This window comes from Ananas comosus, linkage group 19, assembly GCF_001540865.1.
Source record: "Ananas comosus cultivar F153 linkage group 19, ASM154086v1, whole genome shotgun sequence".
Lineage (NCBI taxonomy): Eukaryota > Viridiplantae > Streptophyta > Magnoliopsida > Poales > Bromeliaceae > Ananas > Ananas comosus.
The window spans coordinates 2,068,618-2,094,933 of NC_033639.1; the positions used below are offsets into that span (position 1 = coordinate 2,068,618).

Genomic DNA, 26,316 nt, shown 5'->3' on the forward strand with positions numbered 1-26,316 from the left:
GGCAGAGGAGTTAGGGAGGGCTCACGTCTTTTTTTGTTTTATTTTTTGTTTTTGTTTTTTTTAAAGATGCATAGTTCTTTAATTTTTTTTTGGTAGATGATATATATGGAATAAGGCACGTTTCTTTCTTCGTTTTTTTTTGGTATATATGGAATAAGATACGTTGGTTTTTTTTGTTAAGATGTTTAGTTTTTTTTTTTTTTTAGATGGTATGGAATAAGATTTTTAGATGCGGTTCGTAAGTCGCATGGAGTAGATGTCCCACTTTCAACGACTTCGGAATTTTTTTTGTCGAAGTCAAAAAAGTGGATTTTAGTTATAATCCACTTCATGGGTTCACTTTTCAAAAGTCACTTATATGTTTACTTTTATAATCCAAATAACTGAAATAATCCCACTTCGTCAAAATACCACTTTTATTGTTTCACTTACGGGCAACCAAACATGCCCTAAACGAAAGTTGCACTTTTTTAGAGATATTTACACTATTTCTCCTGTTAAACGGTGCAGTTTACACATCAACACATCAAAGGAGAAATAGTGCAACAAGAGGAGAAATAGTACAACAAGAAAAAAAATAATATAATATTTTCTTTTAAAAAGTACAATAAGAGAAAAAGTAGTGTAAATATCTCTCAAATAGTGTAACTTTCGTTCCAAGAATGTAACTTTCATTTTAAAGATGCAGTTTACATCTCAAAGAGTGCAATAAGAGAATAAATAGTATAAATATCTCTCAAAGAGTGCAACTTTCGTTTAAAGAGTATAACTTTCATCTTAAATGGTGTAGTTTATATTTAAAAGAGTTCAACTTACGTTCATAATAGTGCAATGTTCTTTTAAAAAGTGCAACTTCATCTTGTTCTTCCTTTTTTTTCTAGTTTTCTTTATTATTCTCTACTTTTTTGCCATTTAGATTTTTTTTTTTTGTTTTAAACAAACAAAAGCGCTAATTCAGAGATGCTCTCTTGCATTCCTCACCCTTCGCGCCTCCGACACCGTCGAGGCCGTGCTCGCCGCCGCCCTCTGGGGTAGGCGGGTGGGCCGCGTGCCCTTTCCCTCGCCAGCAAGCTTATCGATGCCAAGAAATGCTTTCTCTTTATCATCGGCGATGATGGTGGGGACGCCGATTTTGAAAAGTGGGTGCAAAATCCGCTGCAGTGGAGGTGTAGGGTGAAGGCGGAGGAAGAAGACGCGTTACTGTCCTCGTTATCGTCGCGGAGGGCCGTGGAGGCGGTGGAGGAGGATCGAAGAGAAAAAAAAAAGAAGGTCGCAGCGCGACGTCGGCGGGGTCCGAGGCGAGTAGGGCGAGGCGTGTGCGGGCGAGGGTGAGGGCGTGAGTTGCAGAGACAATGGGGGCCATTTCCGCCTTCGCCTTCGTCGCCTTCTTCGGTGAGAAAAAAAAAAAAAACGCGGGTTAAAAAAGGAGAGAGAAAAGAGTATAAGGATATTTTGGTCAGTTTACTAAAAATTCGGACCGAACCTGCAAGATCGAAAAAAACGGTTCAGTTTTACAAAAGTTCAAAACTTTATAAATTTTTTTATGCAAATTAGCTTTTTAATTTTTACAAAATTACTTTCCAATTATACTATTTTACAGTATTATTTTGGAAAAAACAAGTGCTTTCTAAACAATTGCTTTCTAAACAATTCTCGTTCCCTCTTCTTCCACACCATTCCAAAACCCTAACACTATCCCCCTCCCCCCACCATTATTTCCTCCTCCTCCGTGAAACCCTAAACCCCGAAACCCCAAATCCAAAACCCTAGCCATGGACGATAGCCTCTACGACGAGTTCGGCAACTACATCGGCCCGGAGATCGACTCCGACCGCGACTCCGACGGCGCCGACTCCGACCACGCCGCCTCCCAGATCGTCCTCGCCGAGGACAAGAAGTACTACCCCACCGCCGAGGAGGTCTTCGGCGAGGGCGTCGAAGCCCTCGTCATGGACGAGGNATTTCCTCCTCCTCCGTGAAACCCTAAACCCCGAAACCCCAAATCCAAAACCCTAGCCATGGACGATAGCCTCTACGACGAGTTCGGCAACTACAACGGGTGGATCACCTCCGCGTCCGCCGCCGCCGACGACATGGACACCGACGCCGCCGCCTCCCAGATCGTCCTCGCCGAGGACAAGAAGTACTACCCCACCGCCGAGGAGGTCTTCGGCGAGGGCGTCGAAGCCCTCGTCATGGACGAGGACGAGCAGCCCCTGGAGCAGCCCATCATCCAGCCGATCCGCACCGTCCGCTTCGAGGTCAGGGACAACTCCGCCCCTCCCGCCGCCACCCACGTGTCCACCGAGTTCCTCCTCGGCCTCGCCTCCAACCCCTCCCTCGTCCGCCACGTCGCCCTCGTCGGCCACCTCCAGCACGGCAAGACCACGTTCATGGACATGCTGGTCGAGCAGACGCACGAGATCTCCACCTTCGACCCCGAGAGCGAGCGGCACGTGCGCTACACGGACACGCGGATCGACGAGCAGGAGCGCCGGATTTCCATCAAGGCCGTGCCCATGTCGCTCGTGCTCGAGGACAGCACCGCCAAGTCGTACCTCTGCAACATCATGGACACCCCGGGCCACGTCAACTTCTCCGACGAGATGACCGCCGCGCTCCGCCTCGCCGACGGGGCCGTGCTGGTCGTCGACGCCGCCGAGGGTGTGATGGTAATTCTGTGATCGATCTTTGCCTCATCATTTCGTTGTTATGTACGACGGATCTCCGATTGTAATGCTTTGCTGCCCTAAATTAGTGTTCGGTCGCGGGAATAGAGTGTGAATACTGATAGATATGATTGCTTGCTCTCTGGGATAGCCATTTCGCCCGATAGGCTGGAATTATAAATCTTTTTAAGTAGACAAAAAATGTTTTTGAAAAAAACCTTTTGAGTGCTGCCAAGTATTAGCTTCTGCACATATCTTAAGGAAATTATTTTGATTTTTTTTTTCCATAAATCTGAATCCATTTTACACCCGCTGTGGATAAAATAATCCAAATTGCCATTGTGCAAAGGAAAATGCTACATGTACACCTATCTATAGGTGTAAATCTTACACTATGGGGCTGTTTGGTTGGATGTAGTTGCAGAAACAGTGTAGTTGGAAATACATGCAGTTGCAAATGCTGCAGTTATAACTACACCTAGTCTGTTTGGTTTTACGCAGTTGCAACTGCTGCAGTTACATTTCTTCTGTTTGGTAATATGAAGCTGATAGTTGTATTTGTGAATTTTGTCACATTTTTAGATAGAATGGTGAGATTACCTTCACTAAACATAAAATAATTGTATAAGTTTATTAATCATTTAAATTTACTATTTATAAATAAATAAGTAGATATATATAATATTCTTCAACTTATTAATCGACACATTTAAAATTTTTAATTTATTTAATTTTAATATGTAAATCAAACTTTAAAATTTAAACGATTCTCTCATTTTTTTTTATCAAATTTAATAATTATAATTAATTAAAACTTATTAAATTAACATACACGATCACATTCTATAAAAATTTTTTAAAAAAATTATATTTATATTTTAAATAAAATAAATTTAAAAAATTTAATTTTTTGCACAAAGCTTGTATTGTCTAAAAAATTTTATTAGTATGAGTTTATTTACAAGTATTTTTATTTACCTATATACATATATTATTTATTTATTTAGCTATTTATTTATTTATTATTATTATTAATTTGTGGGTGATCCTATCCCTCACCAACTGCTGCAGTTGGAACTACGGCCAATTTGGATATAGTTCCAACTGCAGCATTTGGACCTTCTTGTGTAGTTAGAACTGCAGCAGTTGAACTCAATTACATTAAACCAAACAAAGGAATTGAGGCTGCACGCATTTGCAACTGCACTGCCGTTGCAAATGCGTGCAACCAAACAGCCCCTATATGCATCCTAGGGTTCACAAAACCCTTTAGATTTTTAGTACCAAAAAAAATAATTGATAAGACTAGTAGGGAATAAGAACCCTTGAATGAGTGGAATGTAAGTTGTACCTCTAGTTTAGAGGGGAACAGGTAACATTGCTCTTATGCAAAAGTTATACTCCCAATTTAGATCGTTTTCTCCACAGCTGGTCTAAAACAGATTTGAATCTATGAAAAAAATCCGAACTTACTTCCTTTAAGATATGTATAAAAACTAACACGTGGCAGCGGATTGGAGGCTCCCCAACAAGGCGTCTCCGGGGACCTCCTCACTCAATGTTTGTCCAAAGCTTCAAATCATTTCTACCTTCCCCAACAAAACAATGGGTGTGAAATCCAAAACTGAAGTTTTCATGACTGAATAGGCACAATGTACTACTGGATAGGAGAAAATGCTCTAGGCTCAATGTACTGGATAGAAGAAAATGCTTTATATAATGATTGAACCTCTTAAGCTTGTTGATCCTTTTTATATTGAACATTTGAACTGTGTTATAAGCCATGTGTACATGCTCAGCATTAATGCTAAATTCTCTTAATGGGCATTAATGGGCAATCAAAGCAGCAATCTCTTGCAATTTAAAAGATGATGGGATATTTAGTTGAAACTAGGTTATGCACCAGGGGGTGCAAACTAGGTTCTACGCCTTCAGTGTGTCTTAAGTTTCCTTTCTTTTCTCTTTAATTACAATGCTCTCTCGTTTAATGATTGCATTTCATTTGTGCTTCGATCCTTTGAAATATAAATGTTGATTGATTCAAACAAGAACCTTCCTTTCTTTATATTCTTTGATAGACAGAGCTAAATTCTTGTTACTAAGCACAAGCTATTGTAATTCAAGACTCATGTAGTCTGTAATCATTATGGCACTAAGTCTTCACGGATCAATTAAATCCATATGGAATTGGTGTTTTCATGCAAGGGCTGTATATGATATTTACTTTCAAAATGTCAAATTGGTGAATATCAGCATTAGCTAGCAAGATAGGCAGATCTGTTAAATTGAAAAAGAAAAAAAAAAATCATGTAAATAGGTTGACAACATAATACTGCTTTGAGAAGGCTAATTTGTCATATTAATAAGAAATATGAAGGCATCTGCATAAAGTTAGATTTTTAGTAGAGTTTTGTGTTAAGTTTTACAAGCTCTATAGTGCTCATTTTTGCTGGAATTCCATATTTATTTGTAGGAACGAAAAAAAGTTGCTAGTGGAAGACTTTGGGATCAATATTTTCACGAGTGCATTGTGGGGTATTCAAATTTATTGACTACTACTTGTTAGACTTCTGTCAATCTTTTCCTATAAAACCCTCTAACTTGAGATTACTGATTAACTTAATAATTAATTGACTTTGGATTTTGTGGTATCTTCTGAATTGAGTTGAGAATGCGTGATTCCGCTCTTAAAATTTTGTTTGACTGGTCGTCAAAAACAACTTCGACACTTGAGAGGCATGAAAAAGAAAAATGGAGTTTTATGTTGTGAAGAGATGCTGAAATTAGCTTCTAGAACTTGGAAACAGAAGCTCTAACTCGAGATTGCTGCTCCTAACTTGGGTAGTTGATGAGGGGATTTCAACTTGGGGCTTAGTTGTCCTGGCTGGAGCTTTGTTGTTTGACTAGAGTTGATACTTCTTTTAAGTAAATTGGATTTTTGGCTTGAAAACATAAGTGCTGATCAGAGCTTTGGTTATTGGGAATTGGAAATTCTTTTCTCGCTGAGATTCATTTTCTTGCTTACAATGTGCATTCTCTTGGTGGCATTGTATCTGTAGGCTGTAGGAAAAGTGAGACATCATATTCGCTAAACAAAGTGGCACTCATTCACAAGGCATTAAAAATTTGAGTTATCTGCTTTATATGCATATCGAGTGTGTTTCTCTGATTGACTGTATCTTTGTTTTCAGTGTTTCCCAAGTTTTACCTTCGTATATCGCCTATAACTTCTATTTTAACCAAAAATCAGGCTTTAGTCTCAACTATTTTTTGGGTTGGCTGAATGGAGCCTATTATTTCTATTTAGTGTTACTATTTTTATTTCTTTTAGTATTCTTCTTCTACGGGTGTACATTCAGTCAGTTTGGTTGGTTTTGGGGATGGAATCGCACCGAAAGCTGATTTATATACTTTTGAAAATGAAACAAACTGGAAAATGTTGGTTCCTTGTGGTTCCGTTCAAACAGAGTCGACATATTTCTCATTTGATTTGAGGTGTAAATTTGCACTAAATATGAATCGTAGTTTTTTTTTTAAAATTTAATGGCAATAATATCAAGTATTACAGTTATGTTGTCGATATCCAAAACACCATTTTTATTCTGTTCGGATATATATGGTATGTAGATATGACATACATGCATATGGAATAAAAAATCTGCTATATTTATATACGGTTTATTCAATTTGTATGTTCCTAACCAAATGAAAAACTGTAAATCATCCTTTCTTTATCAAGGAAAAATAAATCTTAGTATCATATGTTGAAACAAATAACCAATTGGGGATAGTTTGGTAATTCAATTTTCAGTCTTAGTTATATGTTCTCTACTTTTTGAAATGCTTGGACTGATTTCCAGCTGTATTTTTTGGTTATTTAGAATATTAGAAAGTAGAGTTAAAAAGTCCTGAAGATTGACTGGTTGGAAGGTATATAGATTTGGTAAATCTTAGTTTGAAAGGTAAAAGCTTAGAATTGGGTAGCAAAGGATACTGTCATATTAAAAGGTTAGAATAATATAGTACTATTTCTCATTTTCAAAAAAGCCCTATGGAATTCCACTACAGGTACAAAAGAGGGTGCTCTTTCTTTTTTTTTTTGTTGTTTTGGGATGTGGGGATTGTCAAGCAAACATGATGTATGAAAGAGTTGTATTGATGAAAAGTATAATTTTTCATTGCTTGTAGCCTATGGCCTCCTTCTTGGTTCCTTCTTTTCTTATTTTTTGATTCAGCCTCCAATATTTACTTCTCTGTACTATTCTTTTCATTACACTTCTAGTACTGTTGCATGACTTTCTATGTAAAAGAGAACATAATTTCGAAGTTCTGCTCTGCAGCTTTTAATTTCTATTATACAACCTCAAAACTGTTGTGTTACAGTAGGTTTTAATAGAAACCATCAGCTTATATGAAGTTGTTAATCTTATGAGGCAAGATGTGCTGGATTCTCATTCTCCTTGTGGTTCTTGTGGTTGCATAGATATATATTTTTTTCCGTATCAAAACCGGTAGAACTAAGATTTCATGACAAAATGTCCAAAATACTATATGAGATGTAGTTACTAGATGCTATAGCAACTATTTGGTCTGTTCTATGAATTTCTTTTATAATGTACCATAACCTCTTATATAGTGGTGTTCTTTTGATTTATACCCAGTATCTCATATCATAATTTTTTAGGGACAAAAATCCACTTTGATAAATGTATGAAAGATTAAGAACTTGGAGAAATATTTGACATTTATTTGTGGAGCATCTAAAGACTATCATATATGGTACTGAATCTGATAAAGAACTGGAGTGTTGAAGTTTAACTAGAAATCTCAAGGATGATGCTCCTTTATCATCTAAGTTTGTGCTAATAGGTGATGGTTAGTTAAACTATCTTCGCCCCCGGCCTCTTTGCTGATTTATAAAATCCTGTAGCATGTTAAAACGACCTCTAGTGCTTGGGGTTCCGGCTAATGTGGGGGTCCGTGGACAAACATGCGTGAAGTGAGACCTCGTGTGTATTGAATTAAAAAGGCTGTTACTTAATATTTGTAACATAGCAGATCCTCACTAGTCTCTAAAGCAATCTTACTGGTCGATATTTTTTCATGAGGTACTGCTCTCAAGACTTTGGACCATGACCATCAAGTTCAAGCTAATTACTTTCAACATTGCACTGGCCTTTCCTTTTTATGTATAATGCTCCCCAGGAATATTGGCATCACTATATTCTAGCAATATATGATATCGATGCTTTTTAGTGTGTAAGTGTGGTAAAATTATGTTATTACCGTGGTATGTGAATCTATCCTTTCTGCTTACGCTTGGTTGTAGTTTTCTTTTCTTTACATCTTCCTTTCTGAACAATCTCAAACGATATGACAAGTAGATAGGAATGTTGCTTATGAGAATATTATAGTTTAAACTGTGAAGATAGAACTGTAAACTAAATTCTTGTTAAAGCAAGTGAATCTGGGAAGACTAATGGTCCGGTTTTCTTAGCTGATGAAAAGAAATCATCTTGTGTTGTGGCTTATTTTTGTTATTCTTTAGGCATAGATCTTTGTGGCATTGTTTCTTGTTTCAAGATACTATTATTAACGCATATGATGATACTCTCCATATTGATTGAACAGGTAAACACTGAGAGAGCTATACGCCATGCTATCCAGGAAAGACTGCCCATTGTAGTTGTGTTGAATAAGGTATTACTTTAAACTTTGCTTGATTGCTTCTTTTGATATTTTGTCGTCTAGCGGATTCAAGTCTAATTTTTCTTTTTGCTCTTGTTCTGTTTTAGGTTGATAGATTGATATCAGAGCTCAAATTGCCTCCAAATGACGCTTATTTCAAGTTGCGACACACATTGGAGGTAATCAATGATCTGATCTCCTCTTGCTCCACCACTGTAGGTGGGACCCAGCTGGTGGACCCTGTGGCTGGAAATGTCTGTTTTGCGAGTGCAACCGCCGGCTGGTCTTTTACTCTCCAGTCATTTGCAAAGTTATACGTAAAGCTTCACGGTATACCATTTGACTCTTCCAAGTTTGCGTCCCGCCTCTGGGGAGATCTATACTTCCATCCTGATACTAGAACCTTCCGGAAGAAACCCCCAAAGGAAGGAGCTGATAGGTCCTTCGTCCAGTTCATTCTCGAACCTTTGTACAAACTCTACAGCCAAGTGATTGGAGAACACAAGAAGAGTGTTGAGGCCACTCTCGTTGAATTGGGTGTGACGCTGAACAACGCAGCTTATAAGTTGAATGTGAAGCCCTTACTTAGGTTAGCTTGCAGCTCTGTTTTTGGTTCTGCCACTGGATTCACTGACATGTTAGTTCAACACATACCCTCAGCCAAGAGTGCTGCTCAAAGAAAGATAGAACATATATATACTGGTCCTCTAGACTCGCAAATTGCGGCCTCTATGAAAAATTGTGATCCTTCAGGGCCTTTGATGGTTAATATTACCAAGCTCTATCCGAAGTCTGATTGTAGTGTTTTTGATGCCTTTGGGCGTGTTTATAGTGGTACTATACAAACTGGTCAGACTGTTCGTGTTCTTGGTGAAGGCTATTCTCCTGACGATGAAGAAGATATGACTAGAAAAGAAGTAACTAAGTTGTGGGTTTATCAGGCACGTTACAGAATCCCTATTAGTAAAGCTCCTGCTGGTTCTTGGGTTCTGATTGAAGGTGTGGATGCGTCAATCATGAAGACTGCAACTTTATGCCCAGATAAAGTAGATGAAGATGTTTATATATTTAGGCCACTTAGGTTTAATACATTGTCAGTTGTAAAAATTGCAACTGAGCCGTTGAATCCAAGCGAGCTTCCTAAGATGGTTGAGGGTCTTCGGAAAATTAGTAAGAGTTACCCTCTTGCTATTACCAAGGTGGAAGAATCGGGAGAGCATACTATTCTGGGAACTGGCGAGCTGTATCTCGATTGTATAATGAAGGATCTTAGGGAGCTTTACTCTGAAGTTGAAGTTAAGGTATGCTTAGCGTTTTGTGTGTATTACCTTTTTATTTGGTACAGTTTTGCCGTTTGGGCGTTGTTGCCTTACATCGTGTGATATTTTTGTTCTGTTAATTTAGGTGGCAGATCCTGTTGTGACTTTCTGTGAGACGGTGGTGGATACTTCTTCCATGAAATGCTTTGCTGAAACGCCCAACAAAAGGAATAAAATTACAATGGTAAGTTGTCTAAGTTCATCTGCTCATTTCTTTTTCTATCTTGCTTATCTTTCGAGAATAAAGATTTATTATCACATCAACTATCTATTTTGCTTTTCTCTTCTGTCATTTTAATATAAAAATAGGTTGCGGAGCCACTGGAAAAAGGATTGGCTGAAGATATTGAGAATGGTCTTGTGAGCATCGACTCGAAGCAAAGAGACATTAGTGACTTTTTCCAGAAGCGTTATGATTGGGATCTCCTTTCAGCAAGGTCAATATGGGCTTTTGGACCTGATAAGCAGGTAAAAATGGATCATAACTCAAACTGATGGCTTTCTGGTATCAAAATTTGTCTCTATGTTATCTAAAAACAAAACTAGTTTCCAGCATAGCCTAGTGGTTTTCATAACTTCAATTAGTTAGCTTTCGTTTGTTTATTTTTGTGCATTAGTTAAGTTTCATGCATATGATCTCTGTAGTTAATATCGAGCTTTTATATGTGACCTTTGTATATGCCTTTGTGCAATTTCCATTATTTCCAATACAGATTTAATAATTTCTCAGAACTTTGATAACTTGTTGGTTTTCTTTGTCTAACTTGCAGGGCCCAAACATTCTATTAGATGATACTCTTCCAAGTGAAGTTGACAAACACTTGTTGAATGCCGTGAAGGATTCTATCGTTCAGGGGTAGAGAATCACTTCCAATTTCGGTTTCATCTTTTGAAGTTTCTGGCCACACTTCCTCTGACATTTGGTTTCCTCTTATTCCAGATTTCAGTGGGGCGCACGCGAAGGCCCTCTTTGTGATGAACCCATCAGGAATGTTAAGTTCAAAATCTTGAATGCAAATATAGCATCAGAGCCCTTGCATCGGGGAGGCGGCCAGATCATTCCCACTGCTCGACGTGTGGTTTATTCAGCATTCTTAATGGCTAATCCTCGGCTTATGGAGCCCGTATATTATGTGGAGGTAACCACTTATTATCATAGGCTTTTGTGCCTATTCCTATATGTTATTATCTTTATTTTTTTCATTAATGGTTTATCGTATGGATTTTTGTAGATCCAAACTCCAATTGATTGTGTATCTGCGATATACACGGTTTTGTCCAGACGACGTGGACACGTAACAGCTGATGTCCCGAAGCCTGGCACGCCGATATATATTGTTAAGGTATTGTCATTTGGACCCATACTATTTATTTACAAATAAGCTAAAATGCAGGAATACCATTAGGTGATTACATATCACTCTGTTTTAAGGTGAATTGTGGTTCCCTGCATTTTAGTTTTACAGATAACCACTTGGTTGCAATTCTGTGCTAACTAGTGTTTTACGTTAAAATAATAATAATAATAAATAAACCAGGCTTTCCTGCCGGTGATTGAATCGTTTGGGTTTGAGACGGACCTGAGATACCACACACAGGGGCAAGCTTTTTGCCTTTCGGTATTCGATCACTGGGCTATAGTTCCTGGTGACCCCCTCGACAAGAGTATTGTTCTCCGGCCTCTAGAACCGGCCCCGATACAGCACCTCGCTCGTGAGTTCATGGTGAAAACCAGACGTCGCAAGGTAATGCTCTCCTATCTAGGCAATGAATCATTTTATTTTCTCCAAGAAGTTGGTTTTGGCATCTATAGTCTACGATGTGTACTATAGTGATAAGAGCTTTCCCCAATTTAGCACACGTTTCAAACTCTTTCACATTGTTTTCTTGCAACCGCTTGTCCTTTTCTTAAATCTCTTTCACTATGATTGAAGCCAATCTTCCCATGTCCATACTCTCATCGATGATAAGTAACAAACTACTAAGATTAATTTCATCGAATGTAGCTGATTTCAAATTTTGATAGTCTGCTACTAGGTTTATTTGATTGTCTTGTTGTCGCATGCAGTTGCTTGTGCATATTTGGGAGGATATAAGTGTGTGCTTCTTTATTCTTTCAGGGCATGAGCGAGGATGTTAGTATCAATAAGTTCTTCGATGAGGCTATGGTCAATGAGCTCGCACAACAGGCTGCGGACCTACATCTCCAGATGATGTGATATAAGAATTGATTCAGACCCAGATCTTGTAGCTTTCAGAAAATGGCGTACAAAAACCCGTCCCCGCTCCGAAGAACGTCTGTCGCTCATCCTCTCTTACCCTGTCTAGATCTTGTAGGGTTTGTGCACTGACCCTTTAACACTGAGGCGCAGCAATGAGGTTGATTTGCATGTTGATTGTTTGAATTGCCAAATAGCGATGTCGCTTGTGCCTGGATATTTTATCCACCTGTAACTTACTAGGCTTTACTGGTAAAAGAGCCTTTGTTTTGCCCTCCATTCCTGCTCTCTTTGTAACTTATGCGATATCCGTGTATCAAAAAGGCTCTTTTACTAAAACTCTTTACTTAGTTACATACTTTCATATCGAGCTAATTAATGAATTATCGTGATCTTGAGGAAGAAAAATCCTTGTAGGAATTGTTCGTGTATTTTTCGTTTATTACCATTTTTTTCACGCGTGTAAATTGGTGTATGCTGTGTAGGAGATACTGTTGCTGGGGTCGTCAGTTTTTACGAGTGCTGCTCGAGTAAAGCTATTTGAGAAAACACTGCTATTCGTGTTACGGATTTGTAATACTCTACCTTTACTTGCATGAGCTTATGGTTTCTTTGGTTAGCAAAAGTGTCATGTTATTGTAGAAACTTTATTCCAACTAATTGAAGAATGAAAAGCCTACTCACCCTATTTTCTCTTTTTTGTCTTTTTCCCTTCTTTCTGTGTACTTTAGAGTTACTGGTAGACTTGTACTATGGCAAAAATTTGAATTCATAACGTTTTCTTTTTTGTTTTTTCTGGGTCTGGAAAATTATTTCTATTTTAAATCATTTGATCGGAATGTCTTTTTTTCTTAATTCTTTTTCTCCGTATTATACTTTGTAAAGAAGCATTCCAATTTCAGTAATTAGAGCCTGTTTGGCTTTGCTTGAGAAAACACTTTATTAATTTGGCCACTTGAGCAAGACATTTTTTTCGAATATCTACAATTTGGAGCTCAGACGCATTGCATAAAATATGTTTTTGCGCGTAGCAATTGAGTAAGAAGTGGCCTTATAAGAACACTCCAGAGCAGCCTGAAACATTGACTCAAAAGTCGAAAACACGGCCGAAATTGATGCTTCAACAATCTTTCAGTGCTACAGATTTTGGCATAAGATGAGATAAAATTAGTCAACTAGATTTTTACTCTTCTCATCAGGTTTACTGATTGCGCGGAATGTAGCATTTGATGGTCTCAATTGCAGAAATATATAATGGATTTCATCAATTTGGCCATGCTTTCATTTGCATTTGTTTTTGACACAGTTTCACTTTAATCCTCCTCTTGATTTTAAGTAGTTACTGTAACAGCAGAGTGCAAAGAACAAGCCTCTATCATTTGTACTTCATTGCCTCCTCAGAGAGAGATACAGAACATGTGGGAATTGCTGCAGAATGGAGAAGATGCAGATCTGCTTCGGCAGTGCGGCGTCTAACCGAGCACGTCGTCGCCGACAGTGATCTTGTCGACCCTGATCTTGGCAAAATGCCCTGTTAGAAACAACTGATTTGGATCAATTTGTATGGCATACCAATTTCCTCTCCTGCAATATTCACTTTTGCGGTATCTCCGTAGTTCGTGATTTGTACTTGTATTCACTGATTCGGAAATCGAACAATTTGCGATCGGATTTGCCGCGAGTTGTTTATTCAAAAACACCCTTTAGTTCCTACTGAGGATGAAACTACCATTTGGAGTCTAATATATTGCTCTATCAACCAAATCACTTTTCAATTTAAACAGAAAGATTTCAAATCCAAAACCAAATTCACTCGAATTCCAGAGTTAGGTCCCGTAGGGTTGAGTGGATGGTTGGTTGAATAGTATGTTCTAACAGATGAAAACAATAAAAGGAATAGATCTAATGACCGAAAACTTATGAGTACAAAGAAGCCTATACTCATACAAGTATATTAGCCGGACTCTATATATAGAGAGACAGAGAGGGAGAGAGAGGTTTATTATACTCTTATGAATACAATCATCTTTATACTCATAAATCGTTTTTGATGATAAAACTTTCGAATCAATGATCCATACCTCTAAACATAATTTAGCGCATTTAAAACTCCTGAAAATTAAATTTTAGAATTTTTCGATATTATTTATTTTACGATTAAAAGATATCAAAATTGATAACTTTTAACGGCCGGTAAAGAATAATTGTTAGTTTAACGATGTAAAAGAATCGAAATCGATTAAATTTTTGATAGAAAAATTCTATTTACTATTTAGTAAAAGATCAATAACTCTGATTTCAAATTGAGGTATTCCATTATTTATCTTTAGGATGTACTTCAATTTTGACCGTTTATTTTCTACCGGCTTGATAAATCTTATTATAATTTAGAAAAATTATGAATTTATTTTCTAAAAATTCTAAAAATTTTAAATTATATTTAATAGTGCGAATCCTCAAAATTTCATTTAAAATAACTTAAAAGCGCAAAAAGCAATATACATGTAAGGGAGTATATAGCTAGCAACTTTATTCCACGAATATATTACACAGAGCAAGCAATCGATCAGGAAACAGAACTCAAGAATCAAGATCAAGAAACTCTTTTATCTCTTAAAAAAAAAAAAAAAACAAAGATGTTAAACTTTATTATTCTCCAAAAAAAAAAAAGATGTTAAACTTTATTAATGATTAATTACTGGGAATGCATAGAAAAAGTAGCAAGAATGAACTAGTGAAGCGGCTCTAGGCCGTAGAGCACGCCGGCGGCGAAGGCCCCGAGGATGTCGTAGCGGCCGGCAAAGTACACGCGGGTGAGTTCGGCGAAGACTCGGGCGGCTAGGAGGGCGTCGGAGCCGGCCTGGTGGGCCCGCTCTACATCCCGCGGCACGCTTAGGAGCTTCGCGGCATTCTCCAGCCCGCCGACCATCCTCTGGCAGTGCCGCATGAGGTGCTTGACGTCGAACACGAGCGGCCCGAAGTAGTATCGGACGAGGGCGAGGAAGTCGTCCATCCGCGGCGGGAGCCGGCGGCCGCCGAGCAGCGCCTTGACGACGTACCCGAAGTCGTAGGCGCCGTGGAAGGTCACCCAGATCATGCCGGCCGCCGGGCCCAGCAGGCCCGACGAGGCCAGCAGCTCGGCGAAGCGGCGCAAGTCGAGGCCGTAGCAGCGGAGGGCACCGAAGTCGATGCCCTCCGAGAGAAGCGCAGGCCGACGGAGTCGGGGTTGTGGGGGTAGCCGCCAAGGAGGTCGAAGTCGCAGAAGTTGAACTGCCAGACGAAGCGGAAGGCGCCGCAGGTGCCGAGGTCGGGCAGGCGGCCGGCGGCGTCGGAGAGGGCGAGGCCGAGCTGCACGATGTGGAGGGCGTCGACGTTCAGCTTCAGGAGCTCGTAGCGCTGCGTCGGGGAGAGGCCGCGGGGGTCGACGTCGGGGGTGGGGATGTAGATAGTGCCTGGGTATTCGGTGTCGAAGGCGGCGAAGCAGAAGCGGCCGCAGCAGACGACGGAGCGGATCAGCGAGAACTCGTAGTCGGCGTTCTCCGCCCACACCTGCCGCACCTCCACCACCCCAGTCGCCATGGCAAATTTGATGTACGTACGTGAAGATGCTCTCCTCTTTCTCTTCTTTCTCTTCTTTCTATTTGCATGGGGGTGACCAAAAGATGTATTTATAGGATTACGTCCACCGTGGAATCCTACTTGTAATGGGTTTCGAGTTTCGCTTCGGAATTTTTTGGTTAAAATTACTTAATTAAAAATATTAAATTTGGAGGGCTAGCTATTACGGAACAGCCTATATATAGTTGAGATCACTGGACATTTTTTCCCTAATGTTAAATTTCTTTTGTGTATTTTCTCCTCTGAAATTTAAAGTAAAATTTATATATTCCAACAAACTAAACAATTTTATTTTCGATAAATTTCTAGAGCAGTGAAAAGCTTTGTCAAGCATATTTAGAAATTTTTAATGTTTAGACAAATGTGTATGATATTATAAATTTTAGAGGGATAAATATGTAGTATTCAAAGTTTCTAGGGTTGCTTTTCAATTGTCCTATGAGTGCCTTGTGAGTAGAAATTAAGGATGTCAATAGATATGGATACTCGAAATTTTATCCGAACTCAAACCCGAATGAAATGGATATATCCGATGGATATGGATATAAAACATAGAATCCTTACGGATATGGATTCGGATATGGATTTTGATTGTACCCGATCCGAACCCGAACCCGACCCGAATCCGAATTTATTTTGTATTATATATAATATGTATATAAAAATTTGATGTTATATTTGAATTTGTATTTTAAAAATTTAGATTTAATATAATATAATTTGAAATATTGAAAAAAGAAATAATTATTTCGGGTTCAAATTTTCGGGTTCGGGTTCGGGTTTGAATATGGATTTTTAAAATCCGTCGGATTCGGGTTCAGGTTTTTAAAAATCCGCCCCGAATCCGACCCGTTGACATCTCTAGTAGAAATACCGTACGGAGACTCCCTCCACAATAGTATTATGTATTTTCTAGGGATTATTGTCTATGTCCCTTATTGTAAGGATTGAGAATTTGACAGTATAATTAAACTCTCTGTTGATGATATTTTCGTGCGAAATTTAATTATATAAGCACTCGTCAAGTTTCAGAAAAAAACGAATTAGGATGAAGAAGTTATGCGATCTTTACTAATCACTTAGAAGGATCTATAACCCCTGCGATAAGGGGTTGCAGAGATTACAATCCCTTTGGCTTATAGAGTTAAGCATTTCTCTTTTTTTTTTTTGTTTATTTGCCCTCTAAATTTTAAAGTAGAATTTATTTTCCTACAAACTAAACAATTTTAACTTAAATAAATTTTTAGAGCAGTAAATAGCTATTCTATTTTACTAAAATTTTCTTTTCTTTAAAACAAATTGACAAATATACCAATTAGGATAGTTACATTGAGCTCTATCTATTTTATCTTTTTATTAAAATGAAAATAATGAAGAGAATATATGCACAAGAGTCTTTGAAAGTCATATGTGACAGGCATGACTGGTCAAGCATATTTATAAATTTTTATAGTTTAGATAAATATGTATAATATTATAAATTTTAGAGGGATAAATATGAAGACAAGGATAAAGAATAAGATGTTGGTTATCTAAAAATTTACGATAAATTTTACTCCTGTTCTGCAACCTGTGGATATAATAACTCACCCACAATTTTTTCCAACTTGCATGTTTGCTAAGTCTAGCTAGAAAAGCCATTAAGATCATGCTTGCATAGCTGATCCCACTTTGTGGTCCAAGCTGACCACAAGTACTGTCACAAAATTAAGAGCATAAATATTAGAAAAAAGGATTCATAGCTGGTCCAATTTTATTGCACCCACTAAATCTTTTTTTTTTTTTTTCTTTATTGCTTTGCAACTGCAGAGGGCTAAAAAAAGAGTTGTTTTATATAAAAAAATTCTAACCTCTTTATAAGGACTGAGATTTTAACAGTGTAGCTAAACTCTCTGTTAACGATATTTTTGTGTGTAATTTAATTACAAAAGAACTCGTCAAGTTTCGAAAGAAAACGAGTTAGAATAGATATTTTACGCGATCTTTAGTTTTCACTTAAAGTGAATAGTAATCCGGATTTTCTGAGAGGCTAAGATGTAGAGATGGCTTCTGGCGCGTATCGGACTCCGTTCATAGTGATCCAATTGCTCATTTTCAATGGTCTGACTATTCTGGAACCATTGGCGCTGACGGATTTTAGGTTTGAAGCACGAATTTCGAGAAAACTGGAGATACATATATTATATGTATTTGTGTGCGGATTTTGCCATTTGGAGAGGGGATGGGTTTCGTCGCGAATCTGCGACCAAACCAGGCAAAAAAAAATCATAGATTTGTTGTCTCTGTCGTGCTAATCGCACTGGTGCGATCCGTTCGCAAATCTGACGGATGGATCTCCTGATATTGCGCATTGATCGAGGAGGGGTCTTTGATGGCAAAACGGTAATTTAGCGATAAGCCATACATTTTATGTACCGTTTTGCGTGAATTTGAATGTGGAGGTGTATTCGCGCGTTTCACTCGCGCTGTGAGGGACTTGGTTTAAAATACCGGGTTTTGAGGGACTTTTGCGCAAACTAGAGTTTGGTATATATAGCATTCTAGGGTTTTCATCCTTGAAACTCTAACCCTAACCCTAGCCCTTGCCACCTTGAGTTGTGCCCCCAGCCACCTTCACCTCTCTCCTCTGCCCTCGCCGTGCACAACCCGGCCGCCAGCGCGCGCATCTGGCCGCCGGAGTAAGCGGCATTGCCTCCCTCTCCCTCAACTCCTCCACAACCTTTGCCCGTGGACCACCCAAGGTGATCCTCACCTCGGGCCCCCCCTCTAGCAGCGGCCCCGACCTCTGGCGATTCCCCCGCTGGTCCCCCGCTGTCCCTGTGCTCCGCCGTCGCCGTCGCCGCCTGGGCACCCCGCGGCCAGCCTGGGTCAGCTCCGGTCGAGCTCAAGTTAGCTCGTGGCACGCGAGTTGCCGCGGCCCTAGATTGGCCACGCCGCCTTCCCTTGGTCTCCGGCGACCCACACGCACCGTCCCCGCCTTTTCTGTTCGCCGCCGCCGCAGCCGCCCTAGCTCCCTGCGGCTGCCCCGCGCTAGTTCGGGCCGAAGTAGAGCTATTCTCCAACTAGTGCGCCGTCGCCGCCTGGGATCGGTAGCGCCGTTTCCCTCCAGTCTCTGGCAGTCCTCCACCGTCGCCCCTGAGCTCCTCGCCGGCCGCCGTGGCCGCCATTGCTCTTGAACCCGAACCCTAGCCCGTGAGGGCTCGGGTTGCTCCAGCGCCGCCACCACTGCCTCCTGCCGCCGGCCGGAGCCACCGCCGGCCGTGCCCTAGCTCCTACTGCTCCGGTAAGCATAGTCTAGGGCTTTTGACTATTGTTCTAGGTTGCGCACCCTTTTCCAGCGACCCAAGGCTGTCCCGATGCCTCTGGAGGTGAGCACGGTGATCCCTGGTCAGTGCTGATCAAAGTGCTCACCTCACTTAGGATTAGCGATTGCCAAAACTATATTTTCGGCGCAGTTTTTCCCTAGTGCGCACTGTTCGCTGAATGTTCGGGTCACTCCCGCGCCTTCCACAGTGAGCCGTTGTACTCCGGATCATGAGCATGGCCTCCGACATGTCAAGACCTGTCAGTACATGTCTTGGCGAACCTTGGAAGTCTTCGGTTTGCGTTAACGAGCCATAAACTCACCTTATTTGTGGTATTTTATGTAAATATAGTGATTTTTATGCAATTGTGCATCTTATGGCTACTATGGGCATTACGTATGTGCATGTGGTGTCCTCTGGACTGATTGTCCAAGGTCCGATAGCTTTCGCGGAAATCGAATAGCAATTTCAGTATGTTTTTCTGCAAAATTCACTGGCGGAACGCAGTTTCGGTTTGGATTTCATTCGACTGTGTTTGTTTGCCCTGAGAGTTGTCGCCGAGCCTTGTCGGCTGGTCACCATCGTCATATCGTGGGTTCGGAGATGACGGGTGAGCGACGGAGGGTTCCGGTGTCGAAATTGACACTTTCGAGAAACTCGGATCCGAACAATTATCCAACGATAATTGTTTGTTTGTGTTACCTTGTGTTTGCTGCCAAGACATCCAAATCAATATGTTTTGTGGCAGCGGGTGACTCGTGGCACGAGTCGGTGAGTTTCAGGACACTTAGTGGGTCCCGATGGCGTCCCGGTGTGATTTTCGGGACTTCCGGTGAGTTACGATGATCAGTTTTAGGAAACCGATTTCGGGGATTTGTGTGGAGTTTGTGAGTTGGGTATTTTGGACTAGTGGGTTGGATACTAACTCGGTGGATCTTCGTAGGTCCGGTTGACTTATTGCACACCCAAGTTTCCGACGCGATAGGGACAGGCGTGTGCTTCGAGCTCCTAGTCGGTGAGATCGTTTCGCTTTCCTCTCTCTTGCTCTTGTATATCAGTACTTTGGTCTCTACATGTCAATTGCTTTTGTTTATCGCTTGTTCATCTATACTTGTTGCTTGTATGATGATAGTTGTTAGCAGACATGTAGAGCAGGCTTGCATTTATTGTATATTTGTGGACCTTGGGTTCAGGTAACACATCGACTCCTTTGTCGTGTGTTTCGATCTAGTTGATCATGGTTCGGCGTTGTACGCCCTTTCATCTTGCTTCGGCCAAGGCATCCGTTTTTCACCGGTTTTCGTATTGAGCATATCAGCATAATTTAGTAACAGCACTGTAGATTGGGTTTGATTTTGGATTATATAACCTTGAGGCATCTGTTCAGTTGAGTTTCTATTACAGTAATAGTTTGGTTCTTACTCATTTATTATCCCGTCTCTATTACTACTGTACTTGCTTTTATATCATACCATATACATATACGTTGTTCTATCTTCTTTGTTTTCCAGTGAATACGATTTGCCTTTGTGGTTCTGTCGTACTCACTGAAAAACCTTGATTGTGTTTTCTCACCTCCCATTTCTTCAGGTTGTTCGGGTAAGGAGTTAGCTTTTGGACCGACGGGAGGACGTATTAGTTAGACTGTAGTAGCGATCGTCACCCTCGTTATGTTTTATTTTCGCTTCTAGTAGTTTTAATAATTAAATGGTTCAATTAGATGATCAATATGAATGTTTGAATGTTCGTGAACTGGTTTGAGTTGATGTTTTTCTATTATACATACGATGGGAGATTTATGAATGTATGGTTTTGGATTTACGTATTTATGTATCGTGGTTTTCTACCCCTCGAGATAGTTGGTTTTCAAAATGGAGTTTTCGAGTGGGAAATAGTTTTAAAAGGTTTTCAAATATTTTTATGGAGGATTCTATAGAGTTTAAAAATAAAGCTTCCGGATGAGGAGCACTTTTAAATAGGATGACTGTTGTACTGTGCATCGCATCATCCAGCGCCTAAGGAGTGCTTAGAGACATGCATTATCTCTAAGGATCGCTAGCTGTATGAAAATGTATCGCACGAATTGTTTGTCTATTGGTGAATGTAAGTTGTTGTTGTGATCCTGATATTGTTGTTGGTACGCCGTGCAAATACAAAGGAGACTCTGTCCGTGTGGCCAGAAAAACTTTGTATTTGTGGCGAGTCTGTACGTCACGTGGGCTAGGCTGAATTAAAAAATATATATATGCCACATTTTTCGCAACTCTGATTTCAAAAATTGTATTGATTATAAAAAGGTTTTAAAATCGGTCCAGGGCATGACACTTGTCACGCCTCGCCCCGAAACCACTACCAATTTGGCACGATTCGGCCGCGGTGGCGGACCGCCGAACGGACAGCACCTCTCCTGTCCGCCCAAGGCTCCGCAACAAGAATGTGTACAAGAATTTACCCAGAAAATTAAATTCTAAACATACACATTCACAAGGGCACAAACAGTGCCAGCAATACGAAGAGCAAGTAATCCACAAGATATAGCATGTGAAATAAAGAGAGTGCTTTACTAACTATTACAATAGTTTCATCATTTTCATTTACATTACTTCTTTAAATGATTACATTTTTCATCTCAAAATACATAGCTCTCCAACACCTCACCTACAATGCATCTCTCAAATACATAGGTGTACTAATGCAAAAAGGAAAGCTACTATACTACCACGGTCTCACTGATCGGGCGCGATGCCCTTGCCGCGGTCCTTTCTCGGCAACCCTGTACCTACCACTGGAAATAGAGTGGGGTGAGAACTATCTTCCATAGTTCCCAGTGGGCTCGGCTGCCGACTCTGCCGATCTCCCCACTAGGTTCAAGTGGGCACAAGTAACAACAGATAGATAGATAGATAGATATGTATCTGAAAGCAGTAAATGCGATAGTAGGAAAACTATGCTACTATGCCCATAATCATGAATATGAATGCATGCATCATGTAATAAAGGTTGCTACCATGCTAACAAACTCGATCCATGTTCGAATAGTAATGTTCAATGACATTTTTAAACCTTTAACTTTTCATTTACCCAATCTGTGGCGAGGCCCTAGGGCTCGCCTATGACTCACCTTTCAATCCGAAAGTGGGAAGGGAGCTCCAAGTGCACCCAAGTCCGGGACCGTCTGCGGACCTCCAAGTGGTCCAGACCTCCATGTGGTCCTAGTCGCACGACACTCCGGAGTACTCGACGACAATCCCCTCCATGTGGGGATAGGATGGCTATACCACCCCAAACGCAGACTGTGAGCTAGATCTATCATTTCCAAGTGAAGACACCCTACAACTAGGGTCACAACCCAATCAAATCCTCTCCAAGTGAGGAAGCATTATAACTAGGGTCCACAACCCAATCAAATCCTCTCCAAGTGAGGATGCTCTACAACTAGAGTCAACATCTCTCGCGGGGTCATTTGTTCCCGACATTCATGCAGTGCTATTTAGCTTTTCTAAATTCATTGTTCACAAGGCATTTTCTAAGGGATCCACCTATCCCTAGGTTCTCAAACCTCTAGTGTCATGTACACTATATTAATGCCACTCATCATCATTTAACTTTTGGATGCCACTCGTGTATTCTTTTACACTAAACACTACTTCCTATGTCATCAATACCCCCATCGGGTTCATCTCTCATCTTTCGTATCTAGGATCCACGTTCCGACCCAATCCTCACCTATCTAAGTTACCAAGCGTTCCAAGTACACTAGGTTATCAATTAGAAAGCATAAGGAATGGAGCTACTATGCAATCCTACCATGCAACATGAAGAGATGAGATTAAATGCAATCTAAGACATAGAAAGGAGTTCAAAAGCTTCGGGATGGCACCCCCCCACCTTTTATCGATGTAGAGGCTTTAGATATGCTCCTCGGCGTACTTTACGAAAAGGCTTTAGCCTTCCTTGCCTAAGACGATGCTAAAATGACCGTATTTTGCCGATAGCTCCAAGCTCGCTCGACGAATCGTGAAATCGATTCGCCCTCGCGTTTGGGCACCTATCGATTAGGTTTACAAGGCCTCAAATGAGATCAATCTCATACTTCACAAAATGCCCTCATTTGGAGCCCTAGGTTGCACATGTAGCAAACCTCTAATAAAACCCTAGATTCATGGGATTGATCTACTTAGAAGCATGCTTGGGGTCCATTTGACCCATTCCAAAGCATAAAAACCCAAAAACCCTAAGTACACAAAGCTAGGGTTTGTAGCTTACCTCTTGAGCTACACCAATGGAAAGAGGAGAGGGAGATGGAGGTGCTCAAAGCCTTCCTCTTGATCTCCTTCTTCTTCTCCTCCTTGCTTTTCTCCTTCTTTTTCTTCCTCTCCTTCTTTTCTTCTTCTCATCCTTTCCTTCCTAGAGAGAGAGAGGGAGAAAAGTGATTTCCGGCTCGTTTCTCGGCGAAATTCGCCGACGAAACGTGGGTTCGGTTAGGAATTCTTCCGACGGTGCTTCGTGATGATTTGTTGTGTCGCTGAGCCTTGTTGGCTGGTCGCTCACGTCATTTCGAGGGTTTGGAAATGACGGGTGAGCGACGGTGGGTTCCGGTGTCAAAATTGACACTTCCGGAAACCCGGAACGGAATGATTATCCGACGATAATAATTTCGACCTGAGGAGTTGTGTTGGCTGCCATAATGCATGAATATTTAGGTTTTGTGGCAGCGGGTGACTCGTAGCACGGGTCGGTGCGTTCCGGGATAGTTCATGGGTCCCGGCGGAGTCCCGGTGTGATTTTCGAGACTTCCAGCGAGTTACAGTAATCGGTTTTCGGAAACCAATTTTCGTGGGAGTAGTTGTTGGGTTGTGGCTTTTGTGTTTGCTATGTGTGGGATAGACTCTAACCCGGTGGACCCTTCTTAGGTCTGAGTGACTTTCTTCCTCAGTCAGGAGACAGGTGCAGCATTCTTACAGGTGGGTACTTCGATCCGACGTCAGTACAGTGGTGCACGCTCGGTGATACCCTCCTACCCTTACTCTTCTGTCGTTACTATTTTATAGTATATATTGAGCCTTGCACCCATATTGTTTATATCTTACTCTACTCGGTTGTTTTTCATATCTAGTATCATGAGTAGGAGTAGAGCAGAATTATGATTGCTTATGAAATTAGTGACTTAGTCGGTCGATTCTAGTATCCCGTATTTGTGACCTATTCGATCAGTTTCTTGATTTCTGTTGTCTGATGACCGTTGAGATCGATATACCCTATGGGGTAGGATTGTCGGCTAGTTGCCGACGGATGATGTAAGGAAGTGAATTCTCGAAATCCGAGAGTTGTACTTTGTCCAGAATCGACTACTTGTCGTATAGGATGGCTTCGAGAAAGCTAAAGATGACCAAAACACAAAAAGTGCTTTGGAGTCGAGTCCGCGAGAGCAAATAATGCAAAAATCTGCACTTGGCAGAGTTGCTCTCGGGGACTGGTCCGTGGCAGGGAAGGACCGGTCCCCGTAGCTGGTGATTGCGGGGGATGCTTGATGCAACTGGTCCAACCGGTCCCCGTATGTGAAACCAATGAGACAGAGAAAAATTTGGCTAAGTCCTGAAAACTCAGCTCTGGGGAACTGGTCTCTCAGGCAAGGATCGGTCTCCCACGGTCCGGTCTCTCAGGCAGGGACCGGTTTTCGTATGCGTGAAAATTGGGAAGGTCCTAGGGGACCGGTCCTCCCGACGAGGGACCGGTCCCTCCGCGCGAAAACTGCCCAGGCAGAGCAGTTTGAGAGAAACAAAGTGGAGAGGTTTTAATGCAATTGTAGCATTAGTTAGAGAGTATAGAGAGCAAAGAGCTCTCTCAATCTCTCTCATTTCCCTCACTCTCTCACATTCTCTCCCTCTCTCCCTCTAGAAAGAAAACAAGAAGAAAGAAAGAAGATGGAGAAGAAGGAGGAGAAGAAGAAGAAAAGGAGGAGATCAAGCTTGAGAAGGCTTGGAGCATCTTTCTCTTCCTCCCCTCACCATTGGAGCTAACTTAGAGGTAAGCTCTTGAACCCTAGCATGTAGAACTTAGGGTTTTTGGCTTTTTGGCTTTTAGGATGAGGTAAAATGGACCTCTAGCACCATTAATGGTGGATTAAAGCTAGAATCTAGAGTTGGATGGAGTAGTTTGCATTGGGCAAACCTAGAGCTCCAAAATTGGGGTATTTGTAAAAGGAAGGTTTTGATCTAAATTGATCATGTATTAACCTAATTGCTAGGTGTCTAAATGCGTGGGAAGCGACGGATTGAGCATTCGTCGAGCGGGTGCGAAGATATAGCCGAAACAAGCATTCGGGGCTTCGTGTTGACCCGAAGAGCATAAGTGGCGATCAAGGATCGCGAAATCGAGTGCCTAGCATCGCGACATTAACCAAGAGGTGGGGGGTGTCCATCCCAAAGCAACTGGGCTTCTTCCTATGTCTAAGTATCTTTATGTGATTACATTCCATATATATAGCATCATGCATGGTAGGGTGTTTAGATGTTACTTTACTACTCTTGTATATTCCTTGGTAATGCGGCATAGTAGGCTTGGCAAGTGAACTTGGGAATGCATGAGAATGAACTCTGTGACATAGAACCCTATAGAGATAAATTAGACTATAACTTGATCTTGCATGGATGATTATAATGATATATGACTAGTATAGTCGGGATAATTGCATTATGCTAAGTGGCATGTATACCAAATAAATAACTTGACGAGTGGCATATGTATATCAAGTAAACAACTTGACGAGTGGCATTAGAATTTAGTGTTAGAGAACACTTGTGGCATGGTAGTCCTAGTGACTAGATCTCCTCATTTGACGAGGAATGGATTGGATTATACTCACACGTCTGTTGAGCGCTTGTGGCGGTCGCTCCGCATAAGTAGTGCGCTCCGGAGTTTGGCACGTGAATCGATTGGGATAGCCTAGGTGGGTTCCCAAGAGATAGCCTATGTAGGGTCCCGCAGATAGTCCCTCGGGTGGTTCGAGTCCCCCTTCATAGACGGATTTGAGATGTGAGTTGAAGACGCGCTTATGGGACAGCCAGATGATTGGGTAATAAACTCAAGAGAATTATGCAAACTGGGCATATTAGGCATATTGTGCATATTGAGCATTGTAGAGTTGTATCCATACTCGATGTTGGTATTATAGCATGTTAGCGAATGCATGGCTATGTTGCTCATTCTTGAATCTCAAGGCATATTAGAGTAATGCAATTATTTCAATATGCATTATTTACAGTTTTGGGATATCTATCTATCTATCTATCTGCTTATACCTGCTTAGACCTAGTGGGGAGATCGGCGGAGTCGGCGGCCGAACCAACTGGGAACTATATTTATATAGTTCTCACCCCACTTTGTTGCAGGGCCTAGCGAGAGAGCACCGGCAGAAGACCGTGGTAAGGGCATAGCGCCCTAGACAGATAGCAGCTTCCTATGCATTAGAGTACCCTCGAGTACCTAAAGTTATGAT

The 26,316-nt window shown here is 41.0% G+C and overlaps 3 protein-coding genes across 6 annotated transcripts; 1 reads left to right on the top strand and 2 right to left on the bottom strand.

Moving 5' to 3' along the window:
* Positions 1,640-12,583, top strand: LOC109724839 (110 kDa U5 small nuclear ribonucleoprotein component CLO-like). Of its 4 annotated transcripts, none has more exons than XM_020253777.1 (11): positions 1,640-1,946; positions 2,043-2,672; positions 8,301-8,369; positions 8,465-9,658; positions 9,762-9,860; positions 9,986-10,144; positions 10,447-10,532; positions 10,617-10,815; positions 10,909-11,019; positions 11,215-11,421; positions 11,797-12,583. In XM_020253777.1, exons 1-11 carry the CDS (start codon positions 1,773-1,775, stop codon positions 11,893-11,895), a joined length of 3,027 nt encoding a protein of 1,008 aa, XP_020109366.1. In that variant the 5' UTR covers positions 1,640-1,772; the 3' UTR covers positions 11,896-12,583. The 4 variants fall into 4 exon arrangements, with proteins under 4 accessions (XP_020109366.1, XP_020109365.1, XP_020109363.1 ...); XM_020253776.1 differs by having other exon boundaries at positions 1,641-1,897; positions 2,030-2,672; XM_020253774.1 differs by having other exon boundaries at positions 1,650-1,756; positions 2,003-2,672.
* Positions 14,627-14,992, bottom strand: LOC109725233 (probable CCR4-associated factor 1 homolog 11). Its single transcript, XM_020254335.1, has one exon. It carries the CDS (start codon positions 14,990-14,992, stop codon positions 14,627-14,629), a length of 366 nt encoding a protein of 121 aa, XP_020109924.1.
* LOC109725234 (probable CCR4-associated factor 1 homolog 11) lies at positions 14,989-15,474 on the bottom strand. The gene has a single exon (XM_020254336.1). The coding sequence runs from the start codon at positions 15,472-15,474 to the stop codon at positions 14,989-14,991; it is 486 nt and encodes a 161-aa protein (XP_020109925.1).